This window comes from Botryllus schlosseri, chromosome 12 (assembly GCF_051294905.1).
Source record: "Botryllus schlosseri isolate E-star chromosome 12, Bs_hap1, whole genome shotgun sequence".
In the NCBI taxonomy this organism is placed as follows: Eukaryota; Metazoa; Chordata; class Ascidiacea; order Stolidobranchia; family Styelidae; genus Botryllus; species Botryllus schlosseri.
The window spans coordinates 3,450,212-3,471,120 of NC_137247.1; the positions used below are offsets into that span (position 1 = coordinate 3,450,212).

General features: G+C 39.4%; 1 protein-coding gene across 2 annotated transcripts; it reads right to left on the bottom strand.

Moving 5' to 3' along the window:
• Positions 1–2,163: 2,163 nt before the first annotated feature.
• On the bottom strand, positions 2,164–19,714 carry LOC145452392 (uncharacterized). 2 transcript variants are annotated; one of them, XM_080330584.1, is made up of 13 exons: positions 19,435–19,714; positions 16,981–17,150; positions 16,354–16,471; positions 14,793–14,889; positions 12,546–12,648; positions 11,151–11,460; positions 9,126–10,303; positions 8,406–8,602; positions 5,664–5,795; positions 4,494–4,573; positions 4,019–4,192; positions 3,550–3,634; positions 2,164–2,541 (listed from the first exon to the last, which is right to left on the bottom strand). In XM_080330584.1, exons 1-13 carry the CDS (start codon positions 19,578–19,580, stop codon positions 2,356–2,358), a joined length of 2,976 nt encoding a protein of 991 aa, XP_080186710.1. In that variant the 5' UTR covers positions 19,581–19,714; the 3' UTR covers positions 2,164–2,355. The 2 variants fall into 2 exon arrangements, with proteins under 2 accessions (XP_080186710.1, XP_080186711.1); XM_080330585.1 differs by having other exon boundaries at positions 16,999–17,150; positions 19,435–19,713.
• Between the last annotated feature and the right edge of the window lie 1,195 nt (positions 19,715–20,909).

The window sequence follows — 20,909 nt, forward strand, 5'->3', positions numbered from 1 at the left end:
TGATCGATTACCAACAGAGATTTCAGGCAGTTTGTTGAGTACGTTAGTAGGCTTTTGGTGGGGATAGTGAGATTGCTGTCAAAAGAATGTTCTGCATTCCATCTCTGACTTCACCGTATATTTAAAAGGCTGAACCTTACTGGCAACTGCATTTACATTATATTTATTGCACTATCTTTAAACGACAAACAGGAACTTAGCTGGTGTGGTGGTTACTCGTGAATCATTAAACAGAAACCGCAAGCTCACACATTGTAACTCCACCCTGTTCTACTGCAAAATGAACCATTACGAATGGTGATCAAGAGAAATATTTGGTCACAAGATCACAAATTGTATGATATATTGTACATTCGGTTTGAAGCATAAAGCTGCCTATGATAGCTAGTAATCGGACAATGGTAATGCAGTATCTGGTACACCCTATCAAGTACACTCTTAAATATTATGCTGTAGACGTGCAAACCATACTATGAAATGACTTCGTTTCAGTATATGCTAAGATGGTGTGGAGTGTGGTATTTTGTGGTTTTTGCCAGGGTTGTAATAAACTAATAATGTAATGTAAAACCGGGAAATGACTTGACTCGAGTCAATTTGTGTATTGACTTGACTTGTACTCGAGTCAATGCGCATTACTCGGGACTCGGAGGACCAATAGAGGCATTTCATTGTAACTTGAGAGAATAGTTAAGTTACCACACTTAGCATTTCATTTATCAGTAGTGGTACTTGAAGAATAAGGCCAATACAGCTAAAAGTGCGGAAATTATGAATGAGAGACATTCGATATCACATAAGCAGAGTTGTAAGAGTAGGTAGAACATGACCTCAACTGGAAACTGAACAGTCAACACAATGTCTCGGATATTTTTTGGTGTCATCAGTTGACGAAATAAATCTCTGTCTGTCTCTCTCTATCTCTCTAAACCAGGGGTCACCAACACGCGGCCCGCAAGGTCCTATTTTGCGGCCCGCGACCTGATTTGGAAAAATTCAAGAAAAACGCTTAGTAAATCATTTTGAAACGCTGAAATTGATTTCAGTTGAAACATCATGTTGTTGTTGTTCAAAGTAATTTTACTGTGCCCAATATCACTATTCCTCACTAGTTGATACGGCTTCGGCATGGTAATATCATTACATGGATGAAGAATTTGCTGGTACGAATAGGCATATTGCCTCGACGTGCAATGGCCCACCACTGCCAAGACCGAGACGCTTGAAAAACGACTTCGGGCTCTCCAAAAGACCATGCGTTACGAGTAGATAGTTGTCTAGCAAGTAGGCCTACCGCTTCTAGCTAACCCCAATATTGATTCTTTAATCCAGGGGTGGCCAATCTGCAGCAGTAGAAGGGAAATTATGCGGCTGTCGACAGTCGACACTTTTAATAACTACCCTAAGTTTTCGAAGATACCCCCTGCATCAGCTCTATCGGTGAATCTGATCACATTAGCCGAGGAAGGATAAATATTTTATAGCAATATGTGAAACTATACTAATATTTATTGACGAAAATCACTCATGAACATGAAAAATTTTTCGCGCTTGGCGCGAGTACAGACCGTTTCCTGAGGCACTTTAAAACATAACTACTAACGATTTTGGTGCGCATAGTAAGCCGATATGCGAAATAAATTAGTTCGGAGTGTACCGGCAATGGACATGAACAGTTTAACGTGGGTATTTGGCCCCAGCTAGTTTATCACGACTAACCATCGGCTTGCGGCCGCAGGCTACATGGGTAATTGAAATGCGGCCGTGAATAGCAAAAATGTTGGCCACCCCTGTTTTAGCGGCTACAGAGTGTTGTCAGGTATTGTGTACAGCTCATAGTTCAAAATATAAAGAAATTGATGATCATGATACTTTGTTGTATTTGTGTTTGTTCAATAAAATATTATTTCTTTTGTGGTGACTATAACCGTCGCCCATGTAATAGACCACAGCATTGTAATAACATAGAATTATCAGACGTGGTTGTTGAACTGCGTTGCCTACTTTTATCTCGATATTGATGTCATGCGGCCCGCGGCCTCTAGGAATTTGGAAAAGTGGCCCGCGACCCATTTTGAGTTGGCGACCCCTGCTCTAAACCTAACGATTTCTCTTAAAAGTTGAACTTCATCCCTCTGATGACAGCAAAACGATAACATCATATTATCAAAATTAGATCTTCTATTAAAAACTCCCAAAAGGAGCTGATAACGTATCATTCTAGCGTAGAATACATGAAACGGAACTTGCCTATTAACAAATCACAGTCACAGACCATACGAGCTAAACATAGTTATGCGACATACTAGGTTAACGCGAAAATGACAGTAAAAACAAAGAATACGAAGCGGTCCTTCAAACTTCTCTCGTAGTTGCCTGCAGAGAATTGAGTGCGTTTAGGATTTGTTCTTCTGGGACGTTTTGTTCGATGAGAGCTTCTACGAGACGGAACGTTTTGACGCTGTCGGTCAATTGTGCGCTTCTTCGTACCGGTGCCGACGAGGGGTGCCTGTTTTTCATCGTAGGAACAGTCCCTCGAACCTGGCAATAAATCGATTTTATGAAATAAAACCAAGGATGGTAGTTGAGAAATGAATGTCAGTTAGGGTTGTTCAAATATAATTTTTCTTCCGGATTCAAGCTATTCACTGATTAAATTGTCAGGTTGCCCTAAAAAACGCCGCACACCAAATTTGGTCAAATTCTAACGAGTATAAGCCGCCGCATAGCCAATTTTGATTTTATTACGGAAAATTTAAAAAAAAATCAAATTTTTCTGTAAACCCCATGAGATTGTCAAGTAGTCTTCAAGAACGATGCAAAAGAAATTTAACTCAATTCCAGCCGGTAGAAGCAAAATTATTGCAGTCGAAAGTTCTGGATTTGCAAAAATAGCATTGATGGTGGACTGGGTAATCCCAGAATTATTAACGAAAAACTCAAATAACTTTGTTTCTACGGGTTGGAATTGATGTCTTCAAGCGCGGAAAGGGTTGACCTAAAATATTTGTGTCTAAAAGTACTGCACCCTCGCATTGCACACCCCTAGACCCCCAGACTCAAGTCAAGTTTCCATCAGCGGTTGGTAGTACGAGATGTTCTCAAGTATCCGAATACAGAAAGATTCATTTCAGTAAATTATGTGTATTAAAAAAGTAGCGATAATTACGCCCGCTCTTTTCCTCCCTCGATCCTGCCTGAGTAATGCCTGCGCTAGATAGAGTTTTCCATAGAAAACAATGTCGGACAAATCTTATCATGGCGTCAAACCAATTTGTGTAATTCAAAGGTCGGTAAATTTTCACGATCAAGTCATATTGTCGTAATCATTTTTCTGCACATCTCGCTTATTGGCTACAGTACCCAACACAGTGACCCTATACAAATTAACCACAGGAGACTACCGCAGACCACAGAAAATTTTCTGTTTCAAAGAATGTGCAGTAGCGACCCAAATTTATACCCTTCGCAGCCCATACTATAAGAACCCCTGTGTTACGATATAATTGCCAAACCAATTGTCAACGTCTAGCATTGAAACAAGGTTACCTTTTCTCTAGCTTGGGATTGCATTCCCGATCCATGATACCCATACTCTTGAGTCGGTACGGTCGGTGAATATGCCAGTTTCCGACTGTGAGAGTAAACAAATTATTTCAAGTGCGAAACCTGGGAATAGGTTACAAATAGAATGTAGTATATTTTTGTCCTTGATGGTTTTGCGGCGCATACACCGACTCATGATATACATACACACGATTTGCGTATATGCATACGATGAGTGCATGATGTGAATATCCCTCTGGACCAGGAAGGTACAGATATAGCCTTGTGAGGCTCTCTAAGTCTTGCACCACCCCTCCATGCTATCCTGGAAATGCTGAACACCAAGCCGGAAGTCACGAATACCAGGTATTTGGTCTGACCCGGTTGAGGATTGTACCCGTACGCTTCACCATTCCACTAGGTCGGTTTTATGTATCACATAGTGCTTCTGCCCCATTTGTGTGTGGCTTACCTCTTTCCAATTCCGTAACGTTCGTACTGAAGAGGTAGCTGCTGAGTTTTGAATGCGTTCTGACTATTGTTCTCTTCAACCGCCGGTTGTTTGCTGAATATGCCGCCATCGATGGATATGATGTTGGCAGACAATTGCTTCGTTGGTTCCGCGGGAGTAGTCCAGGCGACTTTTCTGTAACATTTTGAGAGCTGGTCAGTAACAAAGTAATTAATTAAGTAGCGTTTTATATTATTTCTAATTCTACTTGACAGAGGTATAGAACTTCAATATACAATTAGATGATATATTCATAATGAAGTAAACGCGACTATTTTCGGCTTAAGCTCGTCAGCGGTGATTGTCAGCAACTAGCAGTGAATCGGAAAGAACATTGTATATCAACAATTGAAATTCGATAGAATTTATGCCATCTCTTCCACTTGTACTCGAGCACCAACGCTGATTACTTTGACCACGGCTGAAAACAACCAACCTTTCCGGGGTGCTTCTAGATTTCTTTCCTGGCGTGGAGCCACTGCCCTTGCTCCTGCTCCAAGCAAGATAGGCTCGTACCTGTAAAGAATATGTTTTTAAATAAATACATCACAGTCTTGCCGCTAACATGTCAGGTCGTAGGACAGTCTGTGTTTGAAAACAGCGGTGATCATATTGAATGATTTTGAATATATACTGATTATTTTCTATCATCAGAACATCCATTGCAAGGACACATTCAATAAACGCAATGACTTTTCGGGTGTCTCTTATCAAGCAACTGTATCTCGCCGGCTATCCGAAAGTCGTCGAGCATGTCCATTGTCCAGTGTCCAAATTCAAGTCGAAATGAATGCAATTTCGACTGAATACTGAACTAGTAAGCCCTCAAGTTTACCAGATCACGACCTGACATATCGATTGCGCCTTTCGTCACATGCCACCTCATTTTGTCGCTTGTTTTTTTTATATTATCGTCTTTTACTTTTCATTCAGTATGCACGCCTCCTCTTTACATCGCCTAGGCCCAGGTGGGCGTCTAATTTCAAAGACTACCCCAAGTCTTTTCGACATTTTCCTGTCTCTTTTCATTGTATCGCAGTCATGTGGTGTTTTGAAATGGTGAAATTGTGAAGTCATCAGCTAAACGGATTCAAACATATTCAAATTTGAAATGAATATCGCAAAGTACGTCAACCCTCATTACAGACCACGAAATTTACATTGTATCAATTCGAAAAGAAACTTCGAAGTAATGAGTTTAAGAATGGAAATTCTAAGATAACAATAAAGCAAAGTAAGCATTATATGTATGATAACATCTAGAAAACGGAATATAAATTATTTAGGTCTATTGGTCTGACGCAAATTCGTTACATAACTTCACTCTAAGATGATAGTTTCGACAGCCTTCCAAATTCATTGCTGAGCACTGGAAACAGTATGTGCTTAATCACAATATCTCAAACTGCTTCACAATTCAGTAAATCATCAATAATTTGATTATTTCAAAACACGACAAGACTGCGATAAAATGGAATGAAACTTTCTTCGTTCGGTGTGAATGCATCTTATGCCACTGAGGTATTAATCTTGTATATTCAATAATCTTGTGTGGTCACAATAGATAATAATCATCAATGAAGGCAGACGGTGAACTCAAACATACCTTGTCCCATAGCATTTCAATTTCCTGATCAGTAGGTGTGCCGTTCAAGGGGATCCGGCCATCTGCGGTATTTCTTCTCGTAGATGCCGGCACGTTAATGATTGGTTTTGTACTCGATACCTTGATTGTAACCTGTGAAAATTTGTTTGAATAAACATATTCAGAGTAGGAAAAATGAGTATATTCTAAATACGAGTCCTTTGATGTCACCCAAGAGTTTCACAGACTCGAGTCAAAACTATATTGACTTGTGACTCAGAACCTTATGACTTGGTTGCCTGCAACCCAGGTTATATAACATTGATGCAGTGGTTAAACAAGACACCAGATGCAAAATTGTGTCAACCAATTATTCCTTGCAAACATTACGGCAATGCTTTGAAATTTACTTCAAATTTACACCATTATATTGTTTCAGTGTCTCATCCGAAGATGTTTGTGCTTAAATAAGAACATATTCATATTACCAAACTCAATTATTCAACCTCATTTATAATTGTGAGGAATTCATAAGTAAATCAAACATTGTTGCAAAATCTACCATCTACTCAAAGCTCCATAATACCCGCACTAGGGGTCTTAGGGGACTTTTTTCACAAATTGTACGGGCTACTTGATAAAATGGTTAGGTTCAAATCTACATTTTTCGACGGCAATAACTCCGCTTCCACTGGTTGGAATTGAGCCAAATTTGGTGAACATCGTTTCTATAGACAACCTAACACTTTCATGGGCTGATCAGAAAATTTTGAAATTTTTGGTAATTTATTTTTACGTAATAAATAGAAACCTTGTTCTCCTGTAGCAAGGCGGCTACTGGCTGGAATTGAACCAAATCTGGTGCGTAGGCTTAAATTAGGTGACCTTTCAATTTTATCAAGTAGCCTATCAATTTTTGAAGACCCCTAACCCGCACGCTGCCATAGTTTCATTAAAATTAATGGCAGTACCAGTCAATACCGATACCGAAGCACTGTTTGTCTGTTGCATATTTATAATTTCATTTTGCCGCCATCGGTTGACGAAATAAATCTCTCTCTCTCTCTAGAAAGCAAACCATTATTGGTAGGTCGAAAATATAATTTCAGTTTCACATGTATCATGTAATGTATATATAACTAATAAAGAGCTTGACAATGGATTGCAAGCTGTCATATTTCCGTCACATTGAAGTGAAGAGTATCAGCGCAGTTCTTTTGTGTTGAGCGACATTTAGGCTACAGTTCAAAGTATTGACAATTTCATTTCTATTGTAAATTATCGCCGCCATTGATGTCAAAGTTTTGTTGCTCATGCCAATAATACTTATTTGTACAAGGGGTAAGTTGAGGGATTTAGCGCGGAAGATCTCTTTAAATAGCTATGTACACATGAGATGAGCACAAAGAAGCCAAGAATCGTGATCAATTAATCCCACTCAATATTTGCGATATAACAATGCTGATTCCGGGGTTCTTTCGAGCGAAAGCTGTAAATCAGTGTCCGTAAGAGGGGTCATATTGTCATAAATAAATAAAAGATGAAATGTATAATCTTTGATTCAACCCACTTTGAGATTATTATATATGTTACATGCTATAATCGCTGCGTTACAAGAAACATATGAAAATTCTTAAGGCTACTGATTGAATGTCGCAACTTTTTATTCTTCAGTTACACAATAATCATGTAATTCAGTATGAGAATGTGATAATTATTCTGCTTGAAGCTGTGTGAGATATCTTTCACTGCAACTGGTATAGTTTTTGTTCGGCACAATAGCCAATAAAATTAGGATGCTTCCAATTGATCCAGTAGCACGTTATAAAAGAATTTTTCATGGAATAGGATTTGTAAGGATACGTACAAAACTCATCAAATTGTTTGTGAAAACAGCGTTTTAAACGAATCAAAGACTTTCTTTGAGAAATAAGCCCAACTGTGATCGGGAAATTATTCTACTCATCGACAATGCCATGATTGGTTTCCTGGTCATGGTCATGCGTGCTTATTTATCAGCTATCGATGAAGTTAGACCGCTTTCAAGTGGGATATGCTTCTCTTCACGCCTTATCTTCAATATTATGCAGTTATTTTCCAAAATCTGTGAAGGCATACGGTTTGTGAATCCAAGGTTGTAACCAAGTCACAAGGTTCCGAGTCACAAGTTAATCTCAGTTTCATAGTTTTGACTCGAGTCAAGTCGAGTCAATATCAATTCACCACCGAGTCAAGCCCGAGTCCAAGTCAGTGAGTCGAGGGTCGAATCCAAGTCATAGTGTTGTGATTCGAGTCGAAGTCTCTGTTCACTGTTTAGTTTTGAGTAACATAGAATGGCTAACATTCATAATATCGTAATTTTCCTCAGTCCTAACAGTGTCTGGCCCTATTTTCCAAGTATTACGACTGATAAACGATATACAAATAATGTGGTAACTTTATTAGTCTTCGAAGTTAAAATGAAACGTCTGTCTTGGCCGTCCTAGTCTCGAGTCATATGACTTGGTTCGAGTCATGCCCAATGCCCAATGACTCAAGTACAAGTCGAGTCATTTTACGCATTTGAAAAAATGATTCGCGCCGTCGTGACGCGAGTCATTACAACCTCGTGGGAATCACTGGAGTGTAGCATTAGAGTATATTCAGCATGTACTGCCCTTATTTTTGTGTGAGAATCTTTAAAAGAGATTGTACATGTATTAGAGACATTTAGCATGACCTGAAACCCGAAAGTAAGGCTTACATTATTTGCAAAATCATCACCTGATTGCCATGTTTTGAGATGATGCCATCTTCCAGTTGCTTGTTGGATTCGTTTCCGCTGCTCTTGAGCGTGCTCATGGTAACTGCTTCTCCGTTGCTGCTATCTGCGTTGCCTTTCCGCGAAAAGAGTAATTTGTTTCGCGACATCAGCGCCACGCGTTTACTGCTGTTTGGAGACGCCCGATGCCTGAGTGAGCCTTGAAAACAGGAAAGAATAGCAATCAGAGAGATTGGGTTAGTGTTGCCAGTAAACATGTGATAAAAATCAGGGTTGTAATGACTCGAGTCAATCTATGTATGGACTCGACTTGGACTCGAGCGACCGACATTTAATTGTAATTTCAAAGAATAGTAAAGTAACCACACCATTGCGATTTCATCTATTGGTACTGCTACTTGAAAATGCGACCAGAAACTGCTAAAAGTAAGGAAAATTATTATCATATAAATGCGAACCATTAAATATCACCAAACAGAGTTATAAAAAGTGGGTTTAACAAGACTTTAACTGGAAATTAAGCAGTCAACACAATGATTTGGACTCGAGTCATATTATCATGACTCGGACTCGACCCTCTGCTCGCTGACTTGGACTCGGACTTGACTCGGCTGTGAATTGAAAATGACTCGACTTGACTCGAGTCAAAACTATAAAAGTGAGATTGACTTGTGACTCGGAGCCGTGTAACTTGGTTACAACCCTAATAAAAATTGACTCACCCGAATTAACTCTTGGCGATTTAAACTCTTTGACCGGTAACGCGCTATCGGATGGATCGACACTGTAATTAATCACGGTGGACATGGACAGCTGCGGCGTTTGGCGGGTCGGTGGCGGGTGGGGCACGATATTAATCTGCGCCTCCTTAGCCGGACGCAATTTCCTACCCCCTTTTTTTGCGCCACCCTTACCGGCCCGGGCCGGCGAAGACTTGGGCCGGGCTTGGGGTGGTTTTTTCGCGGCTCTACCACGGGGGGCTGGTTTCGGATTGGGCTGTGGTTTAATTACAGGTGGAGGTTTGGGGGTTACACCTTCGCGGGTGTCCAACGTGGACGAAGTCCCGTCATTATACTGAACCTCATGCCACCTTACACTTTTAACTTCGGCCGAACGTGCCCGGGGCTCTTTGCCGGGGCTGTCATTTTCAGAGGTGATCCCGTTCAGCCATTTTTGCCGGGCCAGTCCCGCCGATTGGTATGAAGGCTGGCGCGAATAGCTTTGATAATTTGGCGGGGCACTCTCGTATTTTGAGTGTCGACGTAAAATTCCTTTCAAAATTTTTGTGTCGCCCATTTTTTCACCCGAATTTTCGCTGTCGCCTAAAAAGGAATTATCAATTGTGCGCGAGAATGACGATAATCTAGAATTATCTGAAGTCGAAGGTCTGAGGTGCAGTTGAGTCTGTCCCAAATTACTGTACCCTGTCCCGGGTACAAAAGTCACGGTGGATGTAGCGTATGTGGGTTCGGTGGTTGAACTCTGGGATGAACTCTGTTCGAAAAAGGTGGTCACTTTGGTAGCCGTAGTTGAACGTGGGGGCGCGCTTGACACCCTATATCCGTGTCCCGGCGGGGTGATTTCAGCCTGGGACATTTGTGCCACCTCTGATTTGGGATGGTCCAAAGCTGGTTCGGATTTGCGCGAGTTTTGATGCGTGGAATTTTCAGCTGCGTGGTCCGGTGTTGAAGTCCAAGTGTCCTGGTACCGCGGTTTTGGCGGGGCAGGTTCGTTCGTGGGCCGGTGTTTTCGGGACGTTTCGAACGAAGAGCTGGGACGGAGCGGCACGGACGCATTGGCGGACTGGCCGAAAGTGCTTTGGAATGTTTTGTTGGACACGTTGGCGCTCCAGGGCCGGTAAGCTTTGACGTAATACGTTATCCGGCCCGTTTGGTTGTCCCTGTAAAATTCAACGTCGAATTACCATATGTTCGACACTAATTACATAAAAACATATTGCTCGATGATAGCGGTCATCAACCTCTTTATCTTTGCAGAAACCGTTTGGTTTGTCATGGCATTCCGGGACCCCACAAAGTTTTAGTACAAATTTAGCTTAATTATCCTGTAACTGTCATCTGTCTTGTATAAATAATAACCGAAGTCTACTATAAATTGCTAAAAAATCACTTTTCTCAAGTCAAAAATAATATCATGCTGTGCGGAGTTTGTGAAGACTTCAATAGTTTCAAACGGCCATTCATTTTGATGTGGACCGTGAAGTTTTAGCAGTTATCAAGCAAAACTCTTTCATATGATCTAACCTCTGAGCTCAGAAAATCATAAATTATGTTATGAATCATGCTATGAATCTAGACATGGACCCCCGGTTGAGAATGACTGCCCTAGATCAAGATGGGCGTCTTATTCACGCTTTCCTTTGGGTGCCTTGCGGTTGACTTTTATCGATAAACACCAACCAAGACTGTGCATATAGGAGTTCGTGTACCAACTAAAAATAGGATATGATTAAGCGCTCTCTTTGCCTCAATTGTTCGAAATTTCATGTCAGTGACGTCATATTTTGTGACACGATTGTTTACATACAATGTTATTTCCAATTCTCTACTAGTTGCTTTTTTTTACCCCTGACGAGTGTCAACTGAAAATATTCAGGTTTATTTCAATATGAATATACTATTCAAGTGCATATTGAAGTTATGTACCTCCAAGAAGCTTTTCAAATAATACTTCCAGTCGCGCGGTATTTTTGAATCATTAAAAATATCAACAAATGACTGACTGACCTTTTACATAAAACCCCGGAGTCCGCGCCAACGCTGATCGGAGTTTGGCTCGGTGAGAAGTTACTCTGCTGTTTTGAAGCCGAATTCTGGGCGTGAGTATAGCTCTGGTAGCCGTGATTACTGCCTGGTGCATCTCGCCAAGTCGGTAATCCCGTGTTCCACTGCGTTCGCTGCGGTTGAGCTACTTCTTTTTGACCTTTAACCTCCAAGCTGTCATCAGAGTTTTGCTTTGCGGCCGTCAAGGATGAATAGGAAGGTTGTGACGATGTTGATATGCTGCTTCCGTGCAAAGAATCTTGCCCGTCGTTTTCTGAAAATATGGGCCACGTTATTGCCACGGAATACTACTGGCGCAGGATTAATACAAAGTACTGGACTTCAAATTGCAGTCACATTTCAAAACTCACTACCACAGCTAGAGCTACAACTAGTCAGTTTTCAAAACTTGCAACTAGAACTAGAACTAGTCATATTTCTAAACTCGCTACTAGAACTAGAACTAGTCAGTTTTCAAAACTCGCTACTAGAAATAGAACTAGAACTAGTCAATTTTCGAAACTCGCTACTAGAGCTAGAACTAGTCACTTTTCAAAACTTACAACTAGAACCAGAACTAGAACTAGAACTAGAACTAGTCAATTTTCAAAACTCGCTACTAGAACTAGAACTAGTCAATATTCAAAACTCGCTACTAGAACTAGAACTAGTCAATTTTCAAAACTCGCTACTAGAACTAGAACTTGTCAATTTTCAAAATTTACAACTAGAAATAGAACTAGAACTACCGGTAGTCATTTTACCGAAACTCGCTACTAGAACCAGAGCTAGAACTAGTCAGTTCTCAAAACTCGCTACTAGAACTAGAACTAGAACTAGAACTAGTCAGTTTTCAAAATTTACAACTAGAACTAGTCAGTTTTCAAAACTCGCTATTGGAACTAGAACTAGTCAATTTTCAAAACTCGCTACTAGAACTAGTCAGTTTTCAAAATTTACAATTATAACTAGAACTAGTCAGTTTTCAAAACTCGCCACTAGTATTAGAACTAAAACTAGTTGCTTTTCAAAACACGCAACCAGAACTAGAGCTAGAACCCATCAAAAATCCGCAATTAACCAACTAAAACACAACTACCTAGATTCAATTCAGAATCGAACAATACAAATCCCTGAATTGCAATTTAGCAAAGAAATATTCAATATAGAAAAAGCATTTCACAAGGATCGGGTTTCCGAGTTTGAAATGACAGGAGTTTCAACCCGCAAAACCCAGCCCCTTGACCCGCCACTGTCGGCTTATCCATCGTCAAAGCACCTCGATGGACGGAGATCAAAATAAAATATATCTCTTTCTCTCCCGCTATATTGTGATGAAAGACAGCTTTTGCAGCTTACCGTCTGGCAGATTCTCGTCTTGGTCGTGGCCGTGTTTCGGGGGGAGGTCGTAATCGAGACGCTGAACGCTTAAAATCTGTCTGCGAACATCTTCGGCGTACTCCTGGAAACCGAATTGGGTAACGTTGAAAATAAGACTTACATTACTACGCTTTAAAATTGATACAATTATGTCATGAAAAATCTGTGTGCAACTGTGCGAAAATCTTTCAAAGGTAATGATTGAATTCGATCAATGAATATGTTACTTGCATATATTCGGGATTTGTGGGTCGCCTCTGTATACCACTGGGCTCAGTTGGCAATGACAGGATTATTCGGCGATTAGACATAGCAATATCGAAGGTTCCGGCGAACATGGCTCTATCATTTTGTGCAACTGTTTCATCGCCAACGATCTCGATGCAAAGTCGCATGCTGGACGACACGTTATCTCCTAATTGTGAATATAGTTAGACTCGATTCTGTAAATTGCACGTATTTATAATTTTCAGGAGGGGATCCAATACTAAACGCAAGAAATCGAGTGACAAAGAATCATGCGAAGTGCCGAGAAAAATTTCAAGTCGAATAAATCTGCTGTGAAATATTATACTTCATGGTCATATACAAAGATCTGTGATAAATGTGGCTGGCTGCTAACTACGCCAATGCGTCGGAAGTGATCTTTTAGTAATCATCAAAATTCGCATTCAGGGCCTTGCAATTTTACCTGATGTTATGACTAATTTTGAGAATTAACTTGCGGGCCACACAAAACCTTCTCGCGGGACACGGGTTGGCTGCCTCTTGGCTTAAGCTCTCTTTGCTTCGATTATTCGAAATTTCGTGCTGGTGACGTCATATTTTGTGACACGATTGTTGATATACAATGTTCTTTTCAATTCATTACTGCTGACGATCACCCCGAACGAGTGTCAGCCGAAAATATTCGGGTTTATTTAAATACGGAGCTCTTAAAATAATATATAATAGTATAAATAGCTGATGTCATGGCGAATAGTGTACCGTACGTAGGTCTAAAGAGACTGACAGCATAAGGTAAGCTACAGGGAGCAGTATTCCGACATGTGCGGGCGTGTTGGTTCAGTTAAGGTTTAGCGTTAAGGTTAAGATTATGAAGTCATGTGCTCACTCAATTATCGGCAGTCACAGAAAGTGTAAAATTTGAGCAACTTGTGAATCACTGCAAACCTGTCAGTTCATTCGTATAGTAATGTTATAACTACGGTATTTCAAAACAACGCAAGACCAAAGGACAGCAAGGCGTCGTTTTGACCTGATCAAGTACATCGATATGGGGAGTATGCGTTTGAAGACACCAACAAGTTTTACCTTGTTTTGCTTATGCTTTGTAGCATTCGATTTCGTAGGACCTTACAAAATTTTCGACGCCAACACAAGATTGCGATAAAATGAAAAGATAGGAAGGTGCCGAGACGACATGGATTAGTCTTTGAAATCAGACACCCGCCTCGGCCTAAGCGATATAAATAAGAGGCATGCACACCAAATTAGAAATAATAATAGAAGATAACATAAAGGGAATGAACTGTGCTGAATAGATGTGATAAAAGTAGTCTGAAGTGGACTGTTAGTGTTATATACATACCATAGATTGCTAAGCTACGGATAGATATAAGCAGCATAATTGGCAGTGCTATAGCTGGCGACCCGAGTGCTGAAATTTAATATAACTGGTGTTAAGCGGTAGCTAGTGTCGCACTGAGTCCGTAAATACAAATTAAAATCGTATCAGGCAATGGAACAACCCCTAAACATCTCTCAAATTCTGAAAATAGGCATTGTTCGTACAATGGCAGCGCCGCAACACCATGAACATAACAATGGCCAATTTCGTCGAGCGATTATTCGGAACAATGCCTATTTCAAGACTTTGAGGCTGTTTTGAGGCGGTTCCATTGCCCTGATAAGATTTTAATTTGTATTTTCGGAATGAGTGCAACACTAGCTTTCGATCAAGACCAGTTTTATTAAATTTCAGCGCTCGGGTAGCGAGAAATAAGCACTACTAATTATGCTGCTTTGAGATTGATCAGCAATAAGAGACACTTCTTGCCCAAGAGTAACTACATCCGTAGGCTAGCAATCTGTAGACAAACAGTACTTGGTTGTTTCGGCCTCCTATCCGTTCTGGACATTGTGTCTTGCGTATTGCATTGTACGTTGTGTGTCTTGAGACGAAGAAAATAACACAACCGCTGATTATGATAGCGAGTAAGTCACCTTCATATTTTGCCACTGGGTTCTTTCCAATGCTGGATGTCGACCTTGACTCGTGCTCGCGATATTTTGCGACTGGTCAGAAACGCTCGCGGACAGCCTGGCAGAAAAGATCGCAGTTCACAAAGATTCCAAAAAAGAAGCATGCGCGGTAAGGACCGTAAAGCGTGGTTACTTTGGACAATTCTTCACAATTTCGGTTTACATCTTCAAAATGCTAGAGTGTTGGGTGGTAAGTGTTGGGTTTTCCTGTGGTTATGGAGCAAGGATTAGAATTAACTTATCCTAAATCATCACGGTCATGAATAAGTATCGCCACACGGCAGTGAACTGATGTACCACAGAGTCTGTCAAAATTACACAGACAGCTTTCTTGTTTGTTTTGTCTCCAAGACTTATAAATTTATCGAGCCAATCGTGCAAAATGTCGAATGAGCATACAGTTTTTACATTGTATCACACATATATATATATGTATTCCATCCTATCGATATTACACACCATACACATATTATATCACATCACATGTTCTGTCGGGTTGTAATTTCCTATATAACATTACAAGATACTATATGTCATAACCATAACAGTGTTGCCATTACATATCTCATTTCCTGTATCATGTTTCAATATAATCTATGGACTGTACTCTGTGTTAATCATGAAATTACCAAGATATATTCTGTTATAGAGGCTTATTTGGTCAGTGTTGATGAAAGAAGTGTAATTAATTCATCAATGATGGGTCAAGTTTATCTGGTAGTGAAATGAATCCACCTTTTATTGAGACTACTTGTGGTACTGTTGCCTCATGAAAAAGAATTGGACATTCAGCGGCAACCCTATTCCATCAATAACCATTTAAATGTGTTACTGCTTAGCGTTCAAAGTTGCCCCCACGTCCAAAGTAACCACGCTTTACGGTACTAACAAACTGCTAAAGTAAGCACTGGAGCACTACATAGTCAAGTGGTTATGATTTTAGAATATTTTAACTTGCACTTCACAGTTTCCAGGTTTTTAGGCTAAACTAGGCCTAGAATACTTACTTACTAGGATATCGCTAGTTTTACATGTGCTTGAGCAGCAATTTTCAAGACGTGTCAAAACTTCTTCAATTGGAAGCACAAAGTGAAATGTTATGATGACAATTTCACTCACGAATGTCATACAAGTATATTCCGAAACTAATTTTTGCTTAACAAAATGCAATGAGCAAAGAGTGAGTAGTTTTGTCTACAAAACTCATAAGTAAAAGTGGTAGCAGCCAAAACACATGATCACTCAAGAAATGAATGTAGAGTAGCCCAAACCCTATTGATTACTCCTAAATGGGAGATGTTTTTCATTACTGATCATCTCTGAATAGGAGACGTGCGACAGGGTTGTTCGAAAATAACTTTTTTCAGGATTCCGGGGATTCACTGATTAAATTGTTAGGTTGTCTAAAAAAAACGCCTCACGCCAAATTTGGCTCGATTCCGACCAGTAGAAGTCGCCACAGAGCCAATTTAAATTGAAAAAAAAAAAAATTAATGTCCCAATGTATGTGTACAGTACTTACTGGTCCCTGGACTGCGAGTTTGAAGATACGGTCGAGGATTGCTTTGATACCCCGTCACCGTAGCCACCTCTCAATTTCTGTAGCACGTCCTCCAAATACGGCTGAGTGGAGCTTTGCTCTGAAATTGAGCACTCATTAAAAATTCATTGCCGCTTCGAGATATATAGCTGATGGTATAATAGGCCTATGAAAATACCAATCGACTGTAATGCTAAGATACTGCACCAAGCCCTTAAATTGCATTAGAATTCTAGAAGAAAGGTTTAGTCGCATTTGTTGATTTACAATATTCTTTCCAATTCTCTACTAGTTGTTGACGATTACCCGTGAAAACTATCGGCCAAAAATATTTCAATATGAATATATTACTCAATTGTATATCGAAGTTATGTACCTCCGAGAGTCCGTCTAACTATTAGTAAACCAACAAAATATACATCTCTTCAACATGCGTGATCAGGATTACTGTTTGAGCTAGTACAAGGGTTGCGATGAAGTTTAGTAGCTATTGAAGCAGTGCAAAATCAACATGTTTCTAATACACAGACAAATCTTATAATACAGGAGCAAATAATGTCATGAAATATCCATTAACAAAGATACATTGGCATCTATGGGAAAGCTTACCACAGGATTTAGATCTACCTGTGGCAGGGTTCCTTTTGTCTTTGGCGCCGATGTGAAATCTTTGATATCTTTCAGTAGCTTCGATTTGCCTTTGACGTCTTTTGTATAATTCCAGCTCTCTTTTCCTGTTTTCGCGGGCCTCGGCGACCCTTTTTCTGTCGTCCAACGCTCTAAATGAAGAGGGTAATTGGTCGGACTCTATCTTAATGAAATGACGGACCTCCTACCAACGCTGCGATGAACAATACGTCATTGTCCTGTATCTAATAACAGTTACACAATACTAGAGATAAGATGTCTACACGATGATTATTAGCGAAATCTCATTCAATGGCGAATCGTAAAGAGGCTGAGTGATTCATTGTTCCAAAAGGCTTACCCTCAGAGCTTACTTTGATTCGTGGGCCTTAATTATGGCTTTTACTACTACTATGGTCTTGCGTAATGTAACTGAAATGCTTTAACATACGTAGCCATGTGGGAATGATATTAAGCGCAATCAACACAATAGCTTCAATCCTATTATATCTCAAGAATAATGTCAACAAGTCTACGAGTGCTTCCATTTTTGATGAGGATCTTAAGTTTGTTGTATTATGCAAAGCGTTATTCCACTTGATAATGATAACTTCATACTTAGAGTATCTGGATAATATTTTCCTCAATTAAAATCTACCAAATACATACATAGGCTGTCAGTTAACATATGCATATGAACAAAATTAATCATGCACAATTTATAGTTTGGTTAACATTAAAACGTATCATTACAGTGACACAATTGATTTGATCAGTAAGTAACCATTCAACTACTTGGGTTAAGCCGTTAAGCCATAAGCAATATCGTTGGCATGAAATTAAGTTGGTCAATATATAGCCCAGTCTTGGGCATTGAGCACCCCGGGAAAAGTTACTCGGATTATAGATTGTAAAATATATTAATTAATGTTAATGAGTGGAGAAAAACTACTGAATAAACTGATCCAGAAATGTGTTTACGTTGAAGTCTAGTTTATTTATTTACAGTGATTATGTAGCCTACATACAATGTGAGTAATCCAGGTTCAGAGTGAAGACAATATAGCAAATTACACGGTAACAATTAAAATTATAAGCCGCTGCTTCCATATTCAAGTTCAAATCTAGTTTCTTGCCTGGTCTGTGCTTTAAAGTGTCGCGTGATACGTTTCGAAATCCTAATTTGTAAAATAATGCAATCAATGCACGTGATTAGCTGTCGTCCTCACCCACAAACGATGTTGTGTCAAGCAATGACAGATGCAGCTGACGGGCCGACATATCAACAAGATTTGGAGCACTACATATTTGTTTACTGAAGTCAGCCGTAAACTGTTTTTTTTTAGTTTATGATAAGCAACAAACATGTCTCCGTGTATTAGGAATATAATTTTAGTCGGCGTTATGAGAAAAATCATGCATTGAATAGATACATTCGTACTTGGTAAATAATAAAACTGTAGGATATGGTATTGAATTCCAGTTATAACTGAAGATATAAACCAAATTATTGATTCAAATTTGGATTGAAGATTAGATTTGAATTCCAATCTGGATATATTCGTGAAATCTAGATAAATGAGTCTTGTAGGATGGTCGAATGACTATTGTATACAAATATTAACGTGGCATATTTTACTCAAAACTTGGTGCTCACATAATCATTGTACTATAATATTCTGCAATATAAACTTTGAACTATATTGAGTTTGGGATAAGAATATGAATATTAAATGAAACAAGTTGAGAAATTGCACGCACTTCGAATAACTTATCCGAGTGCAGAGTTCAAATTCAATTTTTCAAAATTTCAAGATTTTCGTCAACCCAACAATTTTATCAAGTAGCAAGTAAACTGAATAAAAAAATTTATGAACAGCCTCACTGTACGGTGGATGCTAATTAGGGGTCTTCAAAAAATGACTTTTTTCTCAAATCGTACTGGCTACTTGATAAAATTGTTAGGTTACCTAACTTAAGCCTACACACCAAATTTGGTTCAATTCCAACCAGTAGCCGCATTGCTACAGGAGAAGAAAGTTTCTATTTATTATGTAAAAATAAATAATAAAAAATTTGAAAATTTTCTGTTCACCCCATGAAAGTGTTACGTTGTCTATAGAAACGATGTTCACCAAATTTGGTTCAATTCCAACCAGTGGAAGCGGAGTTATTGCCGTCGAAAAATTTGGATTGTGAATGAAATAGTATTTACGGTGACCAATTCTTTAATTATTTATTATAGTGGTGCCCACCGTAAATACTATTTTATTCAAATTCAAATTTTTTGATGACAATAACTCCGCTTCCACTGGTTGGAATTGAACCAAATTTGGTGTTTAGGCTTAAATTAAGTAGTCAAATAATTTTATCAAGTAGCCAGTACGATTTGAGAAAAGAAGTCATTTTTGAAGACCCCTAATCCTAATATCTCACTTTCTGCGTTTATTGTTGGCCAAGGATAACTTCTTTGCATTTTCGCGATCTTGTCTTCTCTTTTCCCAGTCTTCAGGAGTTAGAATGAGAGAGTACGTCTCGTTGCCAACCTGGACGCCATATTTTCGCCCCCCACCACCAGACATCAGACTCGTGCTCCGCGCGCGACGAGTCACAAGAAATTCACAAATTACAGGAGTTAATCAAATAGTATATAGTTCTAGCTGGGTGTTACGATAATTTAACCATTCTGACAAAAATGTGATATTAAAATTTGAAATATCTAGCAAAAAACACAATTTTACTATATTACTATATATATACACATTTACACAATATCATTATAAAATGATCTTCTCAATGCTCTACTAGTGGCTGACGATTATCCTTGAGTGTAAGCCAAAAATATTTAAGTTTATTTCAATACGAATTTATTAATCAATATCAAAGTATAAAAATGTAAAATATTCATAAAATTCGAGAATCAATTGCTACAAAGTTTCACAAGATTGCAATGAAGGGTATGGCGGCTAATCTTCAAGCACAGAGATCGCTTCTACGCAGGTGTTGACCGAGTTCAAAGGTGGGTGATTTATTACCAACAAACAACAAAAACCTTTTGAGACATCCCCATTAATCCGTAATGCCTGGAAATTAGATTAATTATATTTCAAATAGTCAAATAGTCATTATTTATATCAATACAAATTAATATAATTCCTATAAAGTCTGTAATCTTTCCGATATTAATTCAAAGGTATAGCATATGTTGGGTAAAACGAAATAACAGCACATCAATCAGTCAAACACATCATTTGTTTGGCACTTCTTCGATGGCAGTCAGAGATCGAAAATTGTTCACCATGATCACTAATGAATGTTTTCCATGAACACGAACAAAAATTTATAAACGTCAAAATAAATTGTTTTTTGTGCCTTTGGAGAGACGGATATTAGGGTGGGGGGAAAGGGAGATTGGAGGTGGGTTAAACCCCTGTTAGGGGTAATCTAACCCCAACTTTGAACCTAACCCACCTCCAACCCCCTTTCCCCCAACCCTAATATCCCCTCTCCCACAGCCCTAATATTCCCTAACCCTAATATCCCCCCTCCCACAACCCTAATATCCCTCCTCTCACAACCCTAATATCCCCCTCCAGCTACCCTAATATCCCCCCTAACCCCCAGAGTGGAATCGGTGGCAACGGCACGCACAACGTCACACGAGCCTTTATATTTGATCACGCCGATTAATGAATTATGCTGACGTCACAAGGCGATACCATAGTCCAAATCCATAATAAGGCGCTTGCGCTTTACAATGAACGCAAGTAAGCGTGGCATTTGCGGAACAGCGAAAATACGGCGTAACCCTAATCCTGCATATACCAGGTCTATTTTAGCACATTGTGTCGTTTAATAAGTAATTCAGTATTGAATCAGAGGGAAAAATATTTCCGTCACGCGGATGAAAT

Coding starts and splice junctions, on each gene's coding strand:
- LOC145452392 (XM_080330584.1), bottom strand. CDS start 19,580: ATGTCTGGTGGTGGGGGGCGAAAATATGGCGTCCAGGTTGGCAACGAG. Junction 4,574..5,663: donor TTGAAATGCTATGGGACAAG/GTATGTTTGAGT, acceptor TATTCTTTACAG/GTACGAGCCTATCTTGCTTG. Junction 3,635..4,018: donor CGTTACGGAATTGGAAAGAG/GTAAGCCACACA, acceptor TTACTCTCACAG/TCGGAAACTGGCATATTCAC.